This window comes from Tenebrio molitor, chromosome 1 (assembly GCF_963966145.1).
Source record: "Tenebrio molitor chromosome 1, icTenMoli1.1, whole genome shotgun sequence".
NCBI lineage: Eukaryota > Metazoa > Arthropoda > Insecta > Coleoptera > Tenebrionidae > Tenebrio > Tenebrio molitor.
In genome coordinates, this window is record NC_091046.1 from 36,993,526 (window position 1) to 37,016,408 (window position 22,883).

The 22,883-nt window shown below is 35.3% G+C and overlaps 2 protein-coding genes and 1 long non-coding RNA gene across 5 annotated transcripts in view; 2 read left to right on the top strand and 1 right to left on the bottom strand.

The window, feature by feature from the left end:
* Positions 1–10,923: 10,923 nt before the first annotated feature.
* Positions 10,924–13,089, bottom strand: LOC138122131 (uncharacterized). 2 transcript variants are annotated; one of them, XR_011156354.1, is made up of 3 exons: positions 11,309–13,089; positions 11,105–11,245; positions 10,924–11,044 (listed from the first exon to the last, which is right to left on the bottom strand). It is a non-coding gene; the product is annotated as an uncharacterized lncRNA (long non-coding RNA). The 2 variants fall into 2 exon arrangements; XR_011156353.1 differs by having other exon boundaries at positions 10,924–11,041; positions 11,309–13,082.
* A 607-nt stretch (positions 13,090–13,696) lies between these two features.
* The window catches only part of LOC138122113 (cytosolic non-specific dipeptidase-like), a 203,971-nt gene continuing 194,784 nt past the window's right edge, over positions 13,697–22,883 (top strand). The window contains exons 1-5 of one of the 2 annotated variants that reach the window (XR_011156351.1): positions 13,697–13,832; positions 14,085–14,765; positions 14,824–15,244; positions 15,304–15,555; positions 15,617–16,272. Coding sequence is in view for 1 of the 2 variants with exons in the window: in XM_069036255.1 (XP_068892356.1) it covers positions 13,798–13,832; positions 14,085–14,765; positions 14,824–15,244; positions 15,304–15,555; positions 15,617–15,664 (1,437 nt within the window). In the remaining variant the exon portion in view is untranslated. Of the gene's footprint in view, positions 13,833–14,084; positions 14,766–14,823; positions 15,245–15,303; positions 15,556–15,616; positions 16,491–22,883 lie in introns of those variants that run through there. The other variant, XM_069036255.1, reaches the window with a different exon arrangement.
* Positions 18,480–20,381, top strand: Cndp2 (Cytosolic non-specific dipeptidase 2). Its single transcript, XM_069036254.1, has 5 exons — positions 18,480–18,623; positions 18,686–19,366; positions 19,420–19,840; positions 19,895–20,146; positions 20,202–20,381. Exons 1-5 carry the CDS (start codon positions 18,589–18,591, stop codon positions 20,247–20,249), a joined length of 1,437 nt encoding a protein of 478 aa, XP_068892355.1. The 5' UTR covers positions 18,480–18,588; the 3' UTR covers positions 20,250–20,381.

Consider the following 22,883-nt stretch of genomic DNA (forward strand, 5'->3'; position numbering starts at 1 on the left):
GACCACCACAACTTGTCAATCGATGAGGATACTGTTGATCCAAAATTTCTCGAACTTGTCGACTGAAGTGTGGTAGTGCACTCCTAGAGTGCACTGTCGTATTGAAACTAGCCGGTAACACAAAAAAGAAGTGGAATGTCTTCAAGCAAATGGGGAAGTTCTGCGTTCAAAAATTCTCCATTCAAAATTCTGGGTGAATGTCTGGCGCTTACCGTGCAGCAAATTCAAAAGATCCTACCTAAAGAGGGAAGTTAGCTAACATGTAAACTACACAACTACACCAAATTTATATAAAATCGTTGCTAAAATGCTCTTGAAAATAGAGCATGTGGATTTACTTCATTTCCACATTCTCCGTAAATTATCAACATTTCCACATAATCCGCTGCAGAATACATGATAAAAAATCACGTTTGACCACGACGGTGCGGTGGTACTAAAGCGATTTGAATGAAATTTTGACACTGACGTTTCTCAAAAGTTTCATAGCCGGTCAGTTTATTGAAAACGTAATAAAATATGCAACCTAGCAACAATTACGGGAAATAGACCTGGATGGCCTAAAATGCTTTGATTGGTCGAATTAAACTGTTCTTTTCTTGAACACGGTTGTAATGATTTGAATACATTACTTCTTCCGCCAAATATTTGAACCTGCGCAAAACGGTAACAAATGTGGTCGTGATCGTCATCGAATCGGAGGAGCCCTACGTTGTGATTTTCTTTTGGCGGAAAAGGTTCGGGATGCAAACGGTGAGGGTTCCAGTTGGAAGAGTGCCGCAAATAAAACACACATGTGAGGGACGCAAAATACCTTTTATTAAAAATGCCTGTAATAACTTTGATGAAAAGAAATTGAAACGAATACGAAGGACAGAAATTAAGTTTAACGAAGTACAAGAAATTAACTAGTTGAGTACATCACAAAGATAAACGACAAGATGAATGCAACAATATTTAGAATAACAGAAAACGGGTATATAACAGACAAAATGACAGTTAAAGTTTGCAAAACAAGTAAACAAATTATGGTGCAGTTATTACAGACAGGGACGGATGAAAAACCCTCTTCAAAAACCGTATCCCAGGTATTACCTACTCATATTTTACAATTCGATTAATGACAAACAATGTTTAATTCGGAACTACGCGGTCAAGGTACGCCGACGGGAACTTAGAGCTGGAGGTAACAAACTTTCGGCCGCGAGGGGACTCAGAAAATCTGAATCGTCTTGAAAGCAGCGACATTTATAGGTACTCGGGGTATCGCGTGTCGGACTACTGTGTACCGACCAATTCCGAGTGATATAAGCGTTCGGGGTTGTACGATGAGCTTCTCAGAGTCGCGTAGAGCAGAACTTGTTCCACCTTCCCCAACCAACCGTTTCCGACAAACTCCCAAGATCCCTATAACTGCGACGGGGGCTTCACGTCAGCTTCTCAGAGTCGCATACAGCAGAACTTGTACCACCTCCGTTATACGGTCCTACATAACCGTCGCCCCCACGGAAATTTGACTAAACAACCCCTCCGACCTCCTGAATGTCACCTAGCCCCCATGTGATCGTACTTACAACATTTTAACTTTAACTTTTCCGAAATCTAGCAACAACACAAAAAAAAAACCGAATTTAATTCAATCAAACAAGGAGAAACATTCAACGATGAGAAAATCCAGCAAAACAGAGCGCAACATTAAACAATGATAAAATAAGCAAAACAAAACGCAACATTAAACAATGACGAAATAAAAGAGAACAAAACGCGAGGTTAAATAACGATAAAATAAAACGCTTTTAAAAAGGAATACCATACTCGCTGGCAATATTAAACAAAAAGAAAATGGCGGGTCGAGTGCCGTTAGAAAATGTGAGTGGGAAAAAAAACAAAATGGACGCTCGCGGTTCGGACGACGGCTCCTAATTTCCGAAATTACAAGATTACAAAAAAATGAACCTCCCGGGAGAAAACTTAGGGATGACGCTTAAAATTAACAAATGGGCTCTTCTTAAAGAAACAGCATGCAACAAAATGAAATCTACAACATACCCTTACCACGTGGTCCTGGTCCCAAAAACAAAACACAAAAAAAAGGCAACGAAAGTGGGATAAATTACCCAGGTGAATTAAAAACGTTGAATTCCTCACGGGGACTCAAAATATCTACTCGGAACGGTAGTGGAATTGTTCAGGTCTAACTTACAAATTTTAGAAACTTGGATCGCTCTTCGCAAGGTGTGTTCGTTTCGAAAAACTAAACCAAAGTGACCCACCCCCCTTCAACCACCCGCGCGAGAGAGCTTCAACCCCCCGCTATATTTCCGCTCGCAGTTCCTAGTCTAGCCGCTAGTACCTTCACATTTGGCGCGCTGTTGTGGCGGTACCGGAAATTTAAATTTAAATTTTAAACTGGGTCACTACACGGTTCAAGATAGAAAAAAATTTCATTGGGATTATTTATTTGTTCTTTTATGAAGATTTCCCCCTTTTTCTCTGGGGCGCGAGTTCTGGGACACGTGTATAAAAGTGAATCCCTATTTCCCTTGGTCACGGCATAACTTGAGAACGACTTAACCGATTTCATTCATCTTTTTTTTTATGTTTTCTAATATCGAATGTTCAAATGAAATCCTGGGCTGGGAAGGCGTTGGAAACCATCAATTGTTGTGCTTTTTTAAAGCGTAGATTAATTGGAGCATGTTGACAGCTAACCTAAAATTTAGAGCCAAAAAAATCTTTCTTTTTTCTTTCTGTACAATGTTTTACATTAAAAATAGAATAACTTAACGATTCCTATTCTTGAAGCAAATATCTAAGGGCACCCTTTGCTGAAAACAAACATGTTCAATTATGTTGCGATTAAATATAAACAAATGTCATTCGTGTCAAACGGCGGGAAATTCAAACTTTACACTGTTCTAAAGTAAACGGTTTAATTTTTCCAACGCCTACTCAGCCCAGGATTTCATTTGAACGCGCGATACTTCGTAGAAGGTTCTTACGGAACGAAAAATTAAGAAAATTTCGCAGAAAAATGGAAAATTTGAGAATGAAATAATGTTCTTGGGTAAGCGCAGCACTTGAGAACGCCTGGACCGATTTGGCTAATTTTTTTTTTTAAATGTTTGTAATAGTCCGAATCAGGTTTTTATAAAAAAAAAAAATTGGAAAAGTTGACCGGAAAATTGGAAAATTCGGGAAAAGTTTAGTGCTTTTTTCTATGAGAACGGCTGGAACGATTTGGCTATTTTTTTTTAATATTCGTAATAATTCGAATGAGAAAAACTAGGAAAGTTGCCCGGAAAATTGGAAAATTCGGGAAAAACTGCAAAAATTATAATTTTTGTATGCACTCTCGATCATAACTGACGATGGGAACGACATATGTATTTGATTGTTTTTTTTTTTTTGTTCGATATGCTACCGAGATGGAAATAGAAAAAAAAATCTGGAAGATTTGGAGAAAAATCTGGAAAAAGTAAATTAAAATAATTCTGAAAAAATGCTTTTTTGTATGAACTCAAGAACATAACTCAGGATTTGAACGATGCCTATGCGTAATTCTTTTTTTTGCTTTGTTCGTTAATGTTTTCGAAAAAAAAAATCGGGACATTTACAAAGGAAAGTTGGAAAATTCGGACAAATTTATTTGCCTTCATGTACAAATGTCATTTGACAGCTGGTTGTCCAATTGTGAATCAAACCAATCGGGTTGTGTACTTGAACATCGATCTTGCAACCGAAATGTAAATATTATTGCTTGAGATTCAAATTTAATGGAAGAAAATAAATCATTTGTTTGACATGAAATTCTGATTGGAACATTACACATTTCCAGCATTTCATCAGTGTAAAATACTAATACTTTACCGATAAGAGTGCACCTTCAGACCAATGTATCTTTGTGGGGGGAGCCCCGATTTTTTTTTATTTCCATATTTGGACTACTGAAGTGATCCCCTACAACGCTCTGAATTCGGAATTCGCGAATTTAGAGACACTTGTAGATTGCAATTATTTTGAAAAACGTAATTTTGAAAACAAAAAGTTAAATTAATATAAGTCTACATAAAATTTTCGTTTACATTTTGTTTAAACTCATCTCTTATTAAAAGGGACACTGTGGATCGATAGAAAACCGTCGTCTTCTATCGATAACTCAAACGTTAGCAACAGGTAGAAAGCAACGCTGTCTTTTCTTCACTAATTGAAATACTTTTGGTTCAAAAGTAATTTTTTTTCTTTCATCATGAGAAAACATATCTACACAAATGCATAGGTCTTTATTAACATAATATTAACGTAATAGTAAGTTAGTAACCTAATAATAAATTATAATATATCATTTTTGCTTCAATTACTTTTGCCATTTTTAAGTAATGCAAAAATATATACGTTAGTATATTTTCGTAAGTAATACGAGTGAGTACGAAATTGCCGGAAATTTTCGATCTCAGACACGAGTATTTGTTTCGGCGACAATTGAAAATTGTCTGAAGAAACAAATACGACTAATACGAGTGTCTGAGGAGAAAATGTCCGGCAATTTCGTACCCACGAGTTTGTATTCGGCATGACAATTCACCGAGCGAAGATTGAAAAATTCTATGAAAGAAATACTTGAATAGTACCTAGTTTGTAATTTCTGCGGCATTTTTTTTAAAACAAGCGTGATTGGTCTGTACTGACCAATTTCGTAAATCTGATTGGTCGAGAGAATGCGAGTTGAATTGTCAGCAAAGTTTTCAAAAAATTACATTATTCAGAATTTTCAAAAAAGAGCATTTAAAGTATAAATGCGACAATTCACCAATATATGCAGGCATTAATAACTGCTCTCAACTTTAAATAATATGTTATGCCAGTTATTTTTTGTAGCTGGTATTTGTTATCTTTGTTTACTCGACTTTTATCAAAAATGATACATATTAGGTTTTACCTAAGTGATTTATAACATGTTTTTATATTTATTAATGTTAATTTAAAGTGTTTATTACACAGTAGTGAAGATAACAATGGAACAATTGATAGAACTTGAAAATTAGTAGGTATGTACTTTAACCGGGAAATTTCCGTCAAGCCTGTGTTAGCAAAATGATAGTTTAATTTGTATTGGATTATTATAAAAATAAACAGTTGTATTAAAAACTTTTGACAAATTTGTTAATTTTATTTGGGAGTAAAAGTACTGTTCATAATTCCTAATTTCGAGTGTCAATTTTAAGGTCGTAGGGACTGATTTTTTTTAAATCCCGTGGAATTGAATGAAAAATAGACAAGTGTTATCATACAAAATAATTTTTGAAATTTATTTTACATTAAAGTTTACGTACATTTTCACAATTAACTACATATTCATATACAGGTCGGGCATCCTATGCGCGCACGCGAGTAATCGACTTCTAATTAAATAAAATTGTCGAAATTTTAAATATCTACCTAACTAATTATTGATAAGGTACACTGCTGTGCAGAATAATCGCGTACACCTATTTTTCGCTTTGTTAAGTTGGTCTAGATTGGTTTTGACGTTTTATTTGTCAGTGTCAAACAACTGTTACATTTTCCTAATAACAAACATTGACGGACAAAAAAACTGTCGTCACTCATTTGATGGCACTGTCATTTTATTTAATGTTTCGTTAATGTAAATCATACTTCTAACTTTGAGGTTAACCAATGTCTGTCAAATGATGTGGCATTTTAAAATTATTTAAAATATTTGTCACATATTATTGTGAAGGCTCGCAAGCATGTTTTACATAATAAAAAAAATGACAGACATTTTGGCGACAATTTTTTTGTCCGTCAGTGTACATAAAATAATGACAATCTCACTGACAGTTTATAACCTATTTACAAATATAATGTCAAAAATCCACATTTACAAAGCACAAAATACTGGAAAACTTGATTGCTTGATTTTTGAAGTGTACGCGATTTTTCTGCACAGCAGTGTATACGGTGTGGAAACTTTAACTGGAATGAAATTGATAACTTGGACATGGGCGATTTTTATAAAAAAATCCCGAAACAGGTCGATTTTTGTTTTTCCTTGCCCACATTTTGGTGTATATGGTTTTTGCATATACCCTCCCGTAACTGCGCAACCACCCCTAACTTTTTTTTTCAAATATAAGGGTATTCCAAGTGATACCTCGTTTGAAAGCCCACTTCGCAAGAAATACAACGCACTATTTGTTTTCTGAATATTTTCAAAGCCTACGTGCTAAAAAATAAAAATCCATTTTATAAGTTGAATTCTATATACACTGCACCGCAAAATTATCGCATAAAGTAAAAATGAACCGTAGTTTTTTGTATTTTACTTCTTCTGCGATTTCCTTATGCTGAATCTCTTATTTTATCGTATTTCTTTTGTTTAGTACCAAAAATCGCCATGTTGATAACTTCTAAAGTTGTTTTTTCACTACTAGTCTCAGAAGGCGTCATTATTGACTCTCGAACCGACCCCAGAAGTAGAATTTCTCTCCCAAGGTTAATAATAATTTTCATTATTAATCAAGGTCAATAATGAACAGCCGTCACCTAGTAACGAAAGATTTTCTTTGATTTTATTGGTTAACGTAGACAGACGATTTTCAATTTTCATAGCAACCGTTGAAAAATGAGAACTCGGATCGTCGCATCGGACAAACAAATTTAATTAATAATTATTATTAGAAAGGGTTTTAACGGATCTAGTAGTGAAAAAAATAATATATACACCACGCTAGAGAAGACAATTTTAAGCCTCGCTTCTTTATTCCCCTCGAAGCTTCGCTTCTCGGGGAATAAACTACCTCGGCTTAAAAAAATGTCTTCTCTACCTTGGCGTATAACATACTATTATTATGAAAAGTTTGTATTAGTGTTATTGGTCAATTTCGTAAAGCATTTTGATTGTGGATTTGAGAGACGGTTAGTAAGGAGTTTTGGTTCCTTCAGTCATAAATTTCGAAAATGAATCCCTACGAACGTTTAAGTTGACATACAACAGCCGAACAATGTGCACAAATTGTTGTACTAGCGAAGACGGTATTAATCAACAAGATATTGGCAAATGGTCTTTGTTATGAATAATGCGGCGTTTCGCACTATATTAATTTACTCGACTGAATAAATAAAACGTGTTGGATGAGATTATACATATATTGGTCAGCTTTCTACGGTAGTTACAACAACAACTCTTAAAACTAGCTATGTACAAGGTATTTATGTACAGGGTGCAGGTACCCAGGAAAAACCCTATTATGCGCACTCGGCCAGAGTGGCTGGTTGGTCCCAGGTGCTAGACAGATGGGAAAAACCCGGCGCCTTTGCTGTCTCCGACAGTCTTGATCTGCACCAGTCAACGGTATCTAGAGTTTTGCGTCGTTTCCACGAGACAGGAGAATACTCTAGAAGACCTGGACAAGGACTCAGACGAACAACAACAGCTCAACGGGATCGTTTTCTGCTTTTACAGTCGTTGAGACACAGGACTCTGACTGCTCCAGCTTTGCAAGTTATGACTTTAGGAAGATATCAACAGTAGCGGCTCGTCAAGATCAAAACCGGGTAGGCACTAGCAATTTTTTTGGTCAGTTTTTTCGCGTTATTTTTTTTTGACCTTGCACCAGTTAAACGGTGGTGATGGATATAATGCTTATTATTACAAAGGTGAGACGTAATTTCAAGATGCTTCACTTTTCCCTAACCTGGACGTTTTGAAAATGACAGTAACATTAAGAAAACAATATCATGCATTGGGTTTATTATGGAAAATAAACGACAACTCTTGCTGGCACAAAAAAATTGCAATATAAATTAGACTTGATAATTTCACGATTTTCCCGTACGCTATTCTTATCTAAACTTTTCTAAAAAAACGAAAAAGAACGAATTTACAAGCAAAAGCAATATGCTCTTTACTCTTATTGTGCTTCTCTAATGCACGCCCTAAATCGTTCAAATCAGAATACCCTGTTTTTGTCCACACTGTCTCATTATTAGTCACGAATAGAATAAAAAAAAAGTTTTTTAAGTAATTTACTGCCAACAAGCCAATCATATTTTCCGTACCTACCACGAATTAGTAAATGCACTATTCTGTTTACCAGTAGTTACCAAAGTTTTACTTAGATCAGTTACATCAGGACAAGGTCTCTTTAACTGTTTAATCTACATAAAACTTATCTTCGTAGGAAAGTTTACAAGACCGGCATTTATTTATCAAAAAATCGAGATCGACGTTAACAGGAACGACAACCGCCTCTTGTTCTTGACTGGTACTTGCCATTGAGATCATTTTTATTAAATTGCTACTTACCTACTTACCATCATTAAGCCTGCATAACCTAACTAAACCGCAATGTTTAACAACAACAACATTAAATTTCAACTTCTGTTCGAGGTCGAGCTGAAGGAACGCATGATTCACGCCCGCGCCGCTTCCCAACCTTTTCGACACAACCATTGTGTCCGTTAATCGCTCATAGTCACAATAATCATAATATAAAATAAAATTTTACGACTACAATGAAAATGACAAAACTACCGAGGCATAGCCTCGAGTTGCACTTTACTAACACGCAGTAACCAATAACAGTGTATGACGGGTTGATGGTATTCAGTTCGTTATTCCACCAACCACACAGCTTAGGCGGAAAAATGAAGTGGCATAGTCTACGGTGCCTCTACGGTACGCTGAACGCTCTGAATGAAGTCTACACTCTGGGGTCTGCAGTCCGAAGCGAAGGGGCCGAATGCAAAACGCGCCAAATACAAAATACATAATCAAATTAACACATGCAACAGTTATTCTTCGATAATAATTAATTCAATGTAGATACAAAATAAAAGTATACAAACATAAAAATATTTTTATACTAAAAAAAATCAAAAATTATCTATTAAAAAAGATTTTGGTTAGTAAAGTATTTGGTGAGGCACTGCCTCCCCTGCCTACCCGGAGAAGCCGCCCCTGGATATCAATTCCAAATTAGTGCAAATACTGTTAGAAGAAGACTTGCTGAACACGATTTAAGGCCCAGGATACCAGCAAGGGGCCCACAGTTAACAGCGGCTCACCGAAGAGTACGATTGCTGTTTACCCAAAATCACGTTGATTGGGAATTGTATCAATGGAGGTAAGTAATGTTCTCTGACGAGTCCAGATTTTGCCTGGATCAAAGTGACAAACGTGTCCGGGTGAACCGATGCTCAGGAGAGCGATATGCTCAATGTAACATTATCCCGAAGGTCAATTTTGGAAGAGGTTCCGTTATGGTTTGAGCAGGTGTCACTTTCGACGCTCGCACAGAATGGTGGTGCTAGAAAGAGGAAACCAAAATGCGGCGACGCACATTACCAATATTCTGGAACCTCATATTGTCCCATTCCGACCATTTATTGGGATGACTTTATTTTTATGCATGATAATGGTCGACCGCACGTTGCGGGAATAGTGCAGCATTATTTCCGTGAGGTCGAAATTGGGCCAGCAAGGAGTTCAGATCTAAACCTCATCGAGTAATTGTGGGATCCTACAGATAAAAGAGTTAGAAGGTTACCAAATCCACCAACAACTCTTCATCAGCTGTCTTTGGGTCTAACTCAAGTTTGAGAAGAAATTAAGCAAAGAGTTATACAAAACCTCATTTTAAGCATGAGACAATGTTGTGCAGCTGTAATAAAGGCACGGTGTGCCAACACGCACTATTAAATGTTAAATTTCTTTGTTTTCTCCGAATTTGAATTTTTTTATTTTTTTGTTTTCTTGATTTCTTTGTTGTGTTCTGATTATTGTAGTGTTTACTTTTATAAATCTACTTCTTTAATACTTTACAGTTCGAAATGTTGTAACTGGAAATAAATTTGGCTCAAAAACACGAGTTTTAAAATTATGCGTTAATTTTGCGGCGCAGTGTACATATTTAATGTAACAAATGTTCAAAATGGGCACCGTTTCTTTCTTGCCAAATTGCAAATCGATAGTAACATTCATCCCTTACCTTTTGTAACATTTCCGGTGAGATTTGGCTAATTTCATGCCTAATACGTTGCTTAGGGTTTTCAATACTGTTCGGTTTTAGGCATGAAATGAGTCAAATCGCACCGGAAATGTTACCAAAGGTAAAGAATGCATGTTACTACCGATTTGCAATTTGCCAAGAAAGAAACGGTGTCCATTTTGAACATTTGTTAAATTAAATAGTCTTCAACTTGTACAACGGGTTTTTATTTTTTAGCACGCTTTGAAAATTTTCAGAAAACAAATAGCGTGTTGTATTGCTTTCGAACGAGATGTCGCTTGGCATATCCTTCCATTTGAAAAAAAAAAGTTAGGGGTGGTTGCGAACTTCCGGAAGCAGATACGCAGAAACCATATACGCCAAAATATGGGCAAGGAAAAACAAAAATCGACCTGTTTCGGGATTTTTTACAAAAATTACGAATGTCCAACTTTTATTCCAGTTAAAGTTTCCACACTGTATTTGAGAATGTTTTAATTTTTTTTTTGTTAATAAATAAGGCCGTAACAGTTATTACTTTTCTGAAATCAACTGTTAATTTACCTATAAAGTTTTTACACTAAATGAATCTGTTGGCAGGTCATAAATAAAAATGATTTTGAAAGTTGAAATGTAAAACTGCGTTTAATTCAAAATGTAATTGGTGTTTTTTTTCCGCTGATTTCGTAAATAACTATATGAAGTGAATCTGGGTAGGTCAGTATAAAAATCAGAATTTGACTTTTTGTTTTTTTTTTGTTTTGTTTGTAAGTGAAAAATTATCAAAAAATTACGAAATATACCTTTTTGCGCGATTGTACTCTATTTGGTTGTTTACCACGTCTGTTTCCAAGATGGTAAGCTCTGTTTACTCGTTGCTAACGATAAACTCGATGGTAAGTAATTTTTGGTGTTCTAGAACGGTAAGTAAAGTTTATTCAAAATTAATCGATTATTATAATAATTTTTATGTAGACAGAAGTTGAAGACAAGATGTGGGGGCACTTTCTGGAAACTCACACGGCTCTTGTAGTCGACTTTCCTTGCTGCTGCAATGAAATAACATTAGCAAATTTGCCGCGACATTGGTATTGTCCAAATTTTCATACCCCGCATTTTCCTTGTCTTCTTGATTACAAATTGAGATCGTTGGTTTCGAAAATTCTTCATTTATGTAGACGGAAGTTGAAGACAAGATGTTAGCACTTTCTGGAAACTAACACGGCTCTTGTAGTCGGCCTACCTTGCCGCTGCAATGAAACAATTTTAGTAACAGACTTGCCGCGATATTAGAATTGTCAAAATGTTCATACCCCGAATTTTCCTTATCTTCTTGATTTCATATTGAGTTCGCTGGTTTCGAAAATTCTTGATTTATGTAGACAGAAGTTAAAGACAAAATGTTAGCACTTTCTGGAAACTCACACGGCTCTTGTGGTCGGCATTCCTTGCTGCTGCAATGAAATAATATTAGCGAACTTGCCGCGACATCAAAATTTTCATACCACAAATTTTCCTTGTCTTCTTAATTACACGTTGAGGTCGTTAGTTTCAAAAATTCTTTATTTGTGACGCACCCCACATTCAAAGTTTCTTCTACAATATCCACTTCGTTTTCGGAATCACTAATATCACTCATTTTACTGCTTGTTTTTCAACACAACTGGCGATATTTGCGCACAAAAACTGCAATGGCGGTAGTTGTTTGCAGATTGCCTTAGAAACGCGATACAAAAATCGACATTGTGGCAACACGATGTGAAGGGCGTCGTAGCGCATTGCATTCTAGTTAGGAATGTTTTGTAATAAATATTCAATCGCGCAAAAAATCTCATAAGCATGACGAACGTTAATGACAATGTACGGATCTCAGACAATTGTCTTCGATCCGTACATTGTCATTACCGTTCTTTATACTTAATATACTATACCAATAGCCAGGTAAGTGTGAAAAATTTCGATAATTTTATTTAATTAGACGTCGCGCTTTCTCGCGTGCGCGTATACAATGCCCCACTCTGTACATATTCTATTATGTATTTCTATCAAATTAACGTTATTTACTTAATAAATAATAGAAAAATAATTTGCAGCAGTAGGGGACTGAAAAGCGTTGGCATTGTTGACAGAAACAGAACTACAGAATTAGAATAGTTATTTACGAACCAAGTGCGAGAAGACATTTTTTGCACATGGGCGCATTATTTGAGGCACAAGCGACGAAGGAGCGCGTGCTTCATTTGCGTGAATGTGCCGAAACGTCTTCGGGCATCGAGGTTTGTACAATATTTTTTGAAGCGAACATTAGCATTTTTAAATTATTGCCCAATAGTTTATAGTTTCCAATTTAGTGAATAGATGGAGCTTGCCCAAGTGTCAATTATGTCAATCGAATTAACAGCGATTTATTTTCATTCTTTCGAACTTTTCAACATCCAAACTGGAGAAAATGACGTTTTGTAAACCAGATTTTATTATTATCAAGTCAAATTATTTTCAGAATACTCAAAAAGGCCAATGCTTTTTGGATGGTTTTGAAGCACTAGTGCGTGAAATCTACGGTCGCGGTTAACTGTTGCGTTTGCGAAATGTCATTTTGAAGTTAGTGAGTTCAAAAAGTTTTTTTTAGGCACGAGAAGTATAGTTGTCAATCGAATTAATAGCGATTTATTTTAATTCTTTCGAAATTTTCAACGTCCAAATTGGAGAATAATATATTAAAAATCAAGTCCTTATATCCCAATATAGATACTATAAAAAATTATCAGAACTTGTGAAAAATTAAGTAAGCTAAAGTTTACACCATGTAAATCCCTATGGTTCATCGATAAAAAAAATTCACTGTATACAGACTGATTCACATAACTTTCCGACCCTAATACCTACGTTAATACGTTTTAATACGTTATTCAGTGACAACTTGATACCTTTATTTACTATGAAATATGGACACTCCTGGCATTATTGACGATCACTTGACAGTTCCTTTTTGTATAATCCTGAAATTATATTTGTTAATTAAAATGACGAAAGGATCTAGGATCAGGTCATAAATAAAATGATTTTCAAAGTTAAAATGTAAAATTGCGTTTAATTCAAAATGTAATTGGTATTTTTTTCCGCTGATTTCGTAAATAATTAATTAATTAATTTTTTAAATGACAACCCCCACTTCTCTTTCTGATAGACGTAATAATTCAAAAATTTAATTTAATTTTTAATGTAAAAATTCGTTTATATAGATTTATTTCAAATAGAAGATTTATTTTAATAGACCAAACAATTTAGAAGATTTACGGCAGAGAATTCGTGCTGAAATGGAACAAATAAGCCCTGACATTATTGAGCGCAGTGTACAAAGTGTCGGTGAGTGTCAAATGGTTGGCGGGAGACAATTTCAACATTTGCATTAAATGTTATTGTTAACCTTGATCCGTGATCTGTAACGTGTATAGTGCGTTCACAATCGACTCTTTAATACCTATTATGAGATGAAATTGAAAAAAACACCTCATGTTTCCACACTGTATAAACTACCATTCTCGGTAAAAATTAGATTTACGTCTTTTGGTGCATAAATAACTACAAATAATACTTATGGGTTTCCGAAGATGGAAATTTCAATTTACATTGTTACTGAGGAAGCTATCAAATGACCAATACGAACGAACGCATGCCAGTCCTGCAGTCAGGGACGGGGTCAATATATTCAAATATGTCAATGCTTAGGTACCTATCTATATGAATTTGGTTAAAACAATCTGCACTACCTAGTTGAACACGATACCACAATTTTCAAACCATGCCTCTTTGCAGTAATTTGAAACAACTGTTCAGGTAAGAATTTTTAAATTTAATCAAATACCGAATTTATGTGATGGGTTAACATTAAATGCAGCATTAAGTTTTTCAATTGTTTAAATGACTCAAAAAGCCTAATTTTGCTTCATTCGCCATTATTCCATTCGTATTTCCAGTATGATTCCCATAACAATAATGTAATTGATGAAAATAAAACTAGTAGGTGCATATGTATTTACGTATAAATACTCTACTTGTGTTGTAATTGTTGTAAATTCGAACTTGCAGTGAAATTGACAAAAATAAGGAAAAATATGTTGATAATTTAAAGGAGGTTGTTGCAATTCAGTCTGTGTCCGCGTGGCTCCACAAACGAGCAGAACTGAGAAAAATTGTCGACTGGATTCAGGTCCGCATGCAAAAATTGAAAATACACGTTGAACTACAAGAGCTGGGGCAACAATCCTTTCAAGATGGAAAAGTTGCGGATCTGCCACCGGTAGTGTTTGGACTTTTGGGCACCGACCCCAAAAAGAAAACTGTTCTGATTTATGGACATTTAGACGTTCAGCCAGCTCTCGTTGAAGATGGGTGGAATTCTGACCCGTTTGTGTTAACAGAGCGTCTCGATAAATTGTATGGTAGAGGAGCATCAGACGACAAGGGACCAGTACTGTGCTGGCTCCATGCAGTAGAAGCATATCAACACTTGGGTATCGACATACCCGTCAACATTAAATTTGTTTTCGAAGCAATGGAAGAATCTGGAAGTGTCAGATTAAAGGAATTGTTGTTATCTGAAAAAGACAAATTCTTGGCTGACGTAGATTACGTATGCGTTTCCGATACTTGCTGGCTTGGCACAAATAAACCGTGTGTGGCTTACGGGCTTCGTGGTGTTTGTTACTTTTACATTGAAGTCGAAAGCGCAACTAAAGATTTGCATAGTGGCCTGTTCGGAGGCTCAGTGTAAGAATTAACTGATAACTTTCCATTCTTGAAACTATGACAATTTTCAATTTTGTAGATACGAAGGGATGACCGATTTAATTTACATGTTGAACACTTTAGTGGACAAAGATGGAAGAATTAAGATCACAGGTTTATACGACGAAGTAGCTCCTCTACTACCAACTGAGCGAGAAATTTACAAAAATATTGACTTCAGCGTTGACGAGTATCGCACTAGCACCGGTTGCGATCTACTCGTTCACAATGAGCAGAAGGAACTCATACTGATGCACCGCTGGAGATATCCCTGTTTGTCTATTCACGGTATAGAAGGTGCCTTTAGTGAAAGTGGGGTAAAAACTGTAATTCCTGGAAAGGTTATTGGGAAGTTTTCAATAAGAATCGTTCCTAACCAAAAAGCGAAGCAAATTGAACGGTATGTGCTGAACTATCTGGAGAAGAAATGGAAAGAATACGGAAGTCCAAATAAAATGAAAGTCAGTGTTTATGTCTGAATTGAACTGTCGGACTTAACTTATGATTTCAAAAAATTCAGGTCTATATGATCGACGGTATAAATCCTTGGACCGAAGATCCTTTGCATCCTCACTACGCAGCAGCTGTTAAAGCGACTGAACACGTATATAAAATAAAACCTGATTTTACTCGTGAAGGTGGAACGATCCCAGTGACCCTAATGCTACAAGAAGCAGTTGGAAAAAACATACTCCTTTTACCGGTTACTGCAGGTGATGACGGTCATCACTCGCAAAATGAAAAAATTGATATGAGGAACTACATCCAAGGTGTACGTTGACATATTTGTATCAATTATTACATTTCAGTTAAAATTGATTCATGAATTCCAGACCAAACTTTTAGCAGCCTATCTTTATGAACTTGGAAAACTGGATTAAAATGATATGTATATGTAATACTCATTTTTCAAAATACAAATGTCAAAATTGTTGGTGGTGAAAAGAATTATATTTAAGATTAGTAATAATGGCAAGGACAGGGTCATTATAAATGTTTCTAACAACTATTATAGTTGGCGTAGCGGCGCACTTAAAACATGGCGCACAGCCACCTACGATGTTAGAAACATTTATAATAACCCTGTATAATGGCTTGTTTATATCGTGTGTTTTTTAAACGTCACCTTCAAGTAGGCGTTGAAGAGTCGATTGTGAACGCACCACGAATTACAGATCACGGATCAGCTGTTTAAAGCTAACCTCACTTTTTGCGTTGTTTGTGTTTTTCGTGGAGGGAGAAAAGACTGGAGATGGCATTTCCTATGCTTCCCATGTTAAAAATCCGAACCCTCTAAAAGCACGTGCAACAACCTTTTATGACCCAGTCCACAATGCGCTAGATAAAGAAGCACAATGCGCCTGGAAGGAAGGCGAAGGAAGCGATTGGCCTAGCGTCTATATTCAGAAACCTTTTATGACTCTGTAGTTTTCGCGGGCCGGTACACTTATTTGAATTAGTGCCATCTCCAGTCTTTTCTCCCTCCACGGTGTTTTTAGTGTGCAGACTGCAGACGAGTGGTGCGTTCACAATAGACTTTTCAACGCCAACTGCGAAGTGAAATTTTAAAAAACACTCGATAGTAATAGGAATACCTAGGTATAATTTGTATTTATTTTCGTTAAACGGATACGCTTTCAACCCTTTAGACTTGCCCAAAAACACTGTAGCTACTGATTTGAAAATTATAAAGTGGTGGATTTGAAATTTGGATCATTATTACCTAACCTTGCATGATTCTAAAGTTCAACATCACCTGTGAACCTGTGATACTTGTCACAAAGTGTGTAATTTAGGTAGGTATAAACAATTTTTCTATTTGGCTCTTGATACGAGCTACGTCTCAAAAAGTGTTGCACTACAAAATTTAGGTTCATGGAGAATTCGACTTATAAACCATTCACGATTATTTCAAATTCGGACTATCTATGAAAATCTGACATTTTAGTTGGCAGTATTGTGATTTGTCTTAATAAATCTATTTTAGGTTATAATTCAACCGAACACTGCTCCCAAGTTGTTACATTTTTTAAATAACTGAACGCATTAGGAACAATAATCGTAAAATTGTAATTGAAATGAAACATACATATTTGTAAGGCAGTTCTGGGTTAATTCTTATTAACTAAATTAATGACGGAATTGACAACAATGCGAATATTTAAAAACGAAACGTCATATGACAGGAGCTGACGCCAATCTAACAAAAAAATATCGCGGCCTCCTACGTGTTTAAAATAATCGTGAACGGCATATAGGGTAACTTTTATATGTTTGTTACAGTTTTTGTTATTAATTTTAATAAAATATCATTATATGTACCATTAAAACAAAGTTTTAATAATCTCAGGACATATGAAGTAACAAATACCTAAGTAACAATACTAACAATGTCGCAAAACATCAAAGGGTTGCGATAAGCCTCGGAGTATTATGTAGTGTAATATTAGACATATTATGAAAACAACACCAAATACAAATTCAAGTAATTTTATGAGATGAAAACAATTTTTATGTAGGTAGTAGTTTGATGCTAAATCTGTTCATGTTTGAAAAAAAAAAAAACTGTGGTCGGTGCAGATAACTGAGTGTGGAAAAATGTTGGTCTTGAAGAGTCGATTGTGAACGCTCCACTCGTCAGTCTCCAGAGTAAAAACACAAAAAAACGCAAAAAGTGAAGTAAGTTAAGATTTAATGATTTAAACAGCTGATCCGTGATCTGTAATCCGTGGTGCGTTCACAACTGACTCTTCAACGCCTACTTTGAGGATAAATTTAAACGAACACCAGATATTTTTTTTTACATTGGTTTGGTATGGCGTTGCCGTTTCAGTAAAAATGTTTATTAGTTGTTGTTTGTATAGATTTGAGTGATTTAAATTTGTTTGTGAATGGTTTCGTTCAATTGCATTGTTGTTTATATTTTAATTTTGTCTCTTTCATAATACCTATATCACAGAATAGAGAACGATTGTTGTTCTCTATTCTGTGCCTACATAGTGCATGCTGAGCTGCGTAAACCCACTTATACATAAATTGTGGATCATGTGACCGGTGAAGTTAACTTCTGTACTTAAACAATGATTAAAGCAATTGTTTTTTAATCCATCACGAACATTAGACACAAAATAAATACTTTATCTTTTATCTAATCTATTAATAACGAATGTTTTTAATCATATGACTGTTTTAATGGTGTTTACTCCGTAAATGTTGGTTTATGTAAGAAGATAACTTGTTATCGCGGGTGTGCCGGCAACAACAGCTTAACATCGCAACCGCTGTCACAATAAATGTAATAAAAACCTGATATACCTAAGTCTGATTAAAGTGTTATAAAACTTACGGCTACAGCATAACACCAGCAGTGACGGTGATTGGCTGACATAAAGTAAGTTGTTTGTTGTTTGAGTTTCGCTGTCTATTGCTTTCTTAGGGGGTCATTCACGAACCTCAGATAATTTGCAAATCGTTAACGAAACGGCAAATACAATGCTTCAACAATACCAGTTGTCATGGTTTTGAATTTGCAACGTCTTATCGAGCCTTACCGGGTTTCGTGAATGAGAATGACCCCCTGAAATTTTGACATATTTTTTATGTTCATCACTTCTATTGTAGTAATTTCTGTTGTCAGTTGTCACACCTGTGCATTAGGTTATCTGTTAAAACCTTTCCTAACATCTCTGTAGGATTAGCAGCATTAGAGTGCTAGGAAAAAAACTGACAATTTGACATTTGTGTGTGAGTTGGCTAATAACCTCATTTCCTCGGTGATCTGCGAACTTGATTAGAAAGTGTAAAAATGTCTGTTCCCGGACCTTTGACAAAACTGTTCCAGTAAGTTCATCATCATTGTGATGCACTTATAAATAAATAAAACCGATGTTTTAACCTTTCAGAGAAATTGACAAAAATAGGAAAAAATATATTGAAAATTTGAGAGAAGCGGTTGCAATTCAATCTGTGTCAGCATGGCCACACAAGAGGGATGAAATAAGAAGGATGGTAGAATGGACTCAGGCTCTAATGACAAAATTGAAAATACGTACTGAACTAAGAGAGTTGGGAAAACAAACCTTGCCTGATGGAAAAATTATCAACTTGCCACCTGCACTGTTTGGCACTTTAGGCACAGATGCCAAAAAACCCACTGTTTTAGTTTATGGTCATTTAGATGTTCAGCCTGCTCTTCTTGAAGATGGATGGAATTCTCAACCATTTGTGCTGACAGAGAATTCTGGTAAATTGTATGGTAGAGGATCTTCAGATGACAAAGGGCCTGTGTTATGCTGGTTACATGCTGTTGAAGCATATCAAACTGTGGGCATCGATATACCAGTCAACATCAAATTTATTTTTGAAGGGATGGAAGAATCAGGCAGTGTGGGCCTAGATGAACTAGTGTTTTCAGAAAAACATAAGTTTTTATCAAATGTAGATTATGTATGCATCTCTGACAATTACTGGTTGGGAACAAAAAAACCTTGTATTACTTATGGTCTTCGTGGAGTATGTTATTTCTTTATTGAGGTAGAATGTGCCTGTAAAGATTTACACAGTGGAGTATTTGGAGGCACAGTGTAAGGGCTAATATTCTACAAGGTTTAATTGTTTTTCAAATAATCTGTTACAGGCATGAAGCAATGACAGATTTAATTTATCTGTTAAACACCCTTGTTGATAAGGATGGGAAAATTCAAGTAACAGGCATATATGATGAAGTTGCACCTTTATTGTCAAATGAACAGGACATTTACAAGAAGATTGACTTTAGTGTGAAGGAGTATCGCAACGACATTGGCTGCAACCGCCTTATGCATAATGAAGAAAAAGAAAAAATTTTGATGCATCGTTGGCGATACCCTTCTCTGTCAATTCATGGTATTGAAGGGGCATTTGCAGAGCCAGGAGCAAAGACTGTAATTCCAGGGAAAGTAACTGGAAAATTCTCAATAAGAATAGTCCCAGACCAGAAACCTGATCAGATTCAGAAATATGTAGTGTCATATTTAGAAAAGAAGTGGAAGGAATATGGAAGCCCAAATACAATGAAAGTAAGCTTGTAAAATTGAACTTTTCAGCTTTAATAAAGTAATATATTATTATAGGCCTACATGACTGATGGTGGAAATCCATGGACTGAAGATCCCAGTCATCCTCATTATACTGCCGGTCTCAAAGCTACTAAGCATGTCTACAAAGTGGAGCCTGACTTTACACGTGAAGGTGGATCAATTCCTGTGACCCTAACTTTTCAGCAAGCGACTGGAAAGAATGTCATATTGCTTCCTGTTGGTGCAGGTGATGATGGTGCTCATTCCCAGAATGAGAAAATTGATATCAGAAATTATATTGAAGGAGTAGGTTTATAAGACAATCTTAAAGTTAATCAATGAAAATTTTTAAATTTTGCAGACTAAACTGTTGGGCGCTTACCTTTATGAAGTTGGCCAACTGAAATGAAGATATATGATATAGTGATATATTTTTATATTTTCATTTAGTGTTTAAAACACACAAAAACTAATTACAATATTCAATATGATAAAAATATACGTAAATGGATGCAATAAAAAAACTTTTAATAAAAAATGATTTGCGAGTTTTTATATCACCTTTTACAATACGTTTCTATCCGAGATGACCTTACATATAATAGTATATTATACACCAAGGTGAAGAAGTTCATGATTATAGCCAGAGCGCCAAGATTAGAGCCCGAGGCGTGCCGAGGGTTCTAAGGCGCGAAGGCTATAAGGGACTTCTTCACCGTGGTTTATATACTATTTTTTTCACTACTAGATACGTTAAAACCCTTTCTGATAATAATTATTAATCAAATTATTTTGTCTGATGCGGCGATCCGAGTTCTCATTTTTCAACGGTTGCTATGAAAATCGTCTACGATAACCAATGAAATCAACGAAAATCTTTCGTTGCTGAGTGACGGCTGTTCATTATTACCTTGGTTAATAATGAAAATTATTATTAACCTAGGGAGAGAAATTCTACTTCTGGGGTCGATTCGAGAGTCAATAATGACGCCTTCTGAGGCTAGTAGTGAAAAAACTTTTTTATACTTTGGTATCGTAAGTGAGTCTTTAAAACTAAAAATATTAGGTGTCATAATAGTATATTAAAGAACGAGTTTTTTTTATAAGGGTTGATTTGGCGCACGAGTCCCAAGTGTAGAAAACGACCCGTAGGGGAGTTTTGTATGGGACAAGTGCGACAATACCCTTATAAAACGAGTTTTTATGTTATTTTTTAGAATTTGCACCCTTGTTTTAATTTTTAAATAAAAAAATTAAATTTTCAAATTTTAGGAAATTTTGTATTAATTGGTAATTCAAGATAACGGATGCAACTACATCTGCAACAGATGTTAAAAACTAGAGTTTGAACATTAATTTTGGAAGTTTTTTGGTGTAAATGACAATAATACACTGAAATATTGATAAAAATTTTCTTGGATATCTATTAAACTACGAGTGCTTTAAGTGATAGCCATAAACGACTCCAAATTGAATACAATAATAGACCTATTAGAGACGCAGATTCTAAAAAGGGCTTTTTGTGAAACTTTTTGTTTTTTTTTATACGCATTACAGCCCTTTTACAATGGCGTTAACGTTACGTCGATGTTAAAGCGTTAATGTTAACGTTAGGTCTAGAAATTCAAAATTACATGTATTTCAGTGTTGATCGTTCACAATGGCGTTATGATGAAAGTTAATTAACTGTTACATGATATTATTGTTAGCATTAACGCTATACCCAGAAATGTTCTGGATTCTTAATGTAACATTCTAACATTAGCCAATGAAAATCATTTAAAAAAAACGTACAATTACAAGAATTTTTAAGATGTGTTTTGAAAATGCCTTCATTGTAAATGGTTGTTAATTGATTCAAAGCATTCTATATTATAAATTAAAATGTTTTTTAAATAACGTCCAACGTTATTATGAAAAAGAAACTTAATTTTTGTTTATAACATAGGTAACATTAACGTTAATGTTACCTATCTTTAATATCACGTTCAAACTGTAACGTGATTGTGGAAGAGCCTTTACGTTCGTTTTACTGTAATGCTGTAATGAAATTAATACCTCTGATAAATTATTAATGAACTTTTCACTTTTTTGTCAGGATCCAGTTAAAATCATACTTCCAATAAATTGTAAGGCGAATCGGAGAAATGCAATCAAAGCCGTGTTTCTTGAAGAAGCTTTAATTCGAAACTGACTCAGTACTCAGTTACACACAAAATTTCGCTATTTTATATAGGCGAGACATTATTAAGACTTAAGCCCCTTCGTTGGGGTCGACATCGGGCAAAAAAACAAATTAAGCCAGCTGCAGTTCTAATCTTAGGAATGCACTAAAGTCCGCAACACATGGAAGATATTTCATAATATAACAAACCTAAAATAAAGTTCGGTTCCTTTACATCCTCAACGCCTCAACGTGATGTAAAAGATGCAAAACGACACACAAAAAAAAAGCGGGGTAGTTAATACGGGGTATTATATTGGGTTTCCACTTTGACTCCCTTACGAAATGTTAATTACAATAAACTAAAACTACAGCTGATTTTCTGTCGTAACTGGCACTAACGAACTCGTAATTCTAAAAATATTATGTAGGTATAACAATTTGGCAACTCACAATAGGTACATTTTCAAAAAAAGCCGGATATTTTAATTTCAGTAGCCAGCTTTTTTGGGAAATGTAGTGTGGGTTGCATTTTCAATTCCGTCGGGCTCATTATTATCAGTCGTATTGTAACTATTTGTCAAGGTATTTGTAGACTAAAGAGAAGGCTCTGAGAATGCACGTAAGTATTTTTGGTTGCATATATCTGTTTCAATTTTACGGGTTTATTTTGTAACTTATCGTTAAACAACTATCCGTCCGATAGTGATGCTCGTTAAGCATTGGTCGCTATTGAACTACAACGATTTCAGCATATTTGGTATTTCTTAAATTCTATCGTTATCATTATAATTCGATAGCCATCGTTATGGCAAAAGTTTACAATTTTATATGTATAGGTTGGATAGTAGCACAACGGCCAACTTTATAGTACCTATA

What these genes read in the sequence shown, in the direction of transcription:
- Cndp2 (XM_069036254.1), top strand. Translation starts at nt 18,589, where the DNA reads ATGTCTGTTCCCGGACCTTTGACAAAACTGTTCCA. An exon ending in CCTTTGACAAAACTGTTCCA is followed by an intron (nt 18,624 to 18,685) that starts GTAAGTTCATCA and finishes TTAACCTTTCAG; the next exon opens with AGAAATTGACAAAAATAGGA. An exon ending in GAAGCCCAAATACAATGAAA is followed by an intron (nt 19,841 to 19,894) that starts GTAAGCTTGTAA and finishes ATATTATTATAG; the next exon opens with GCCTACATGACTGATGGTGG.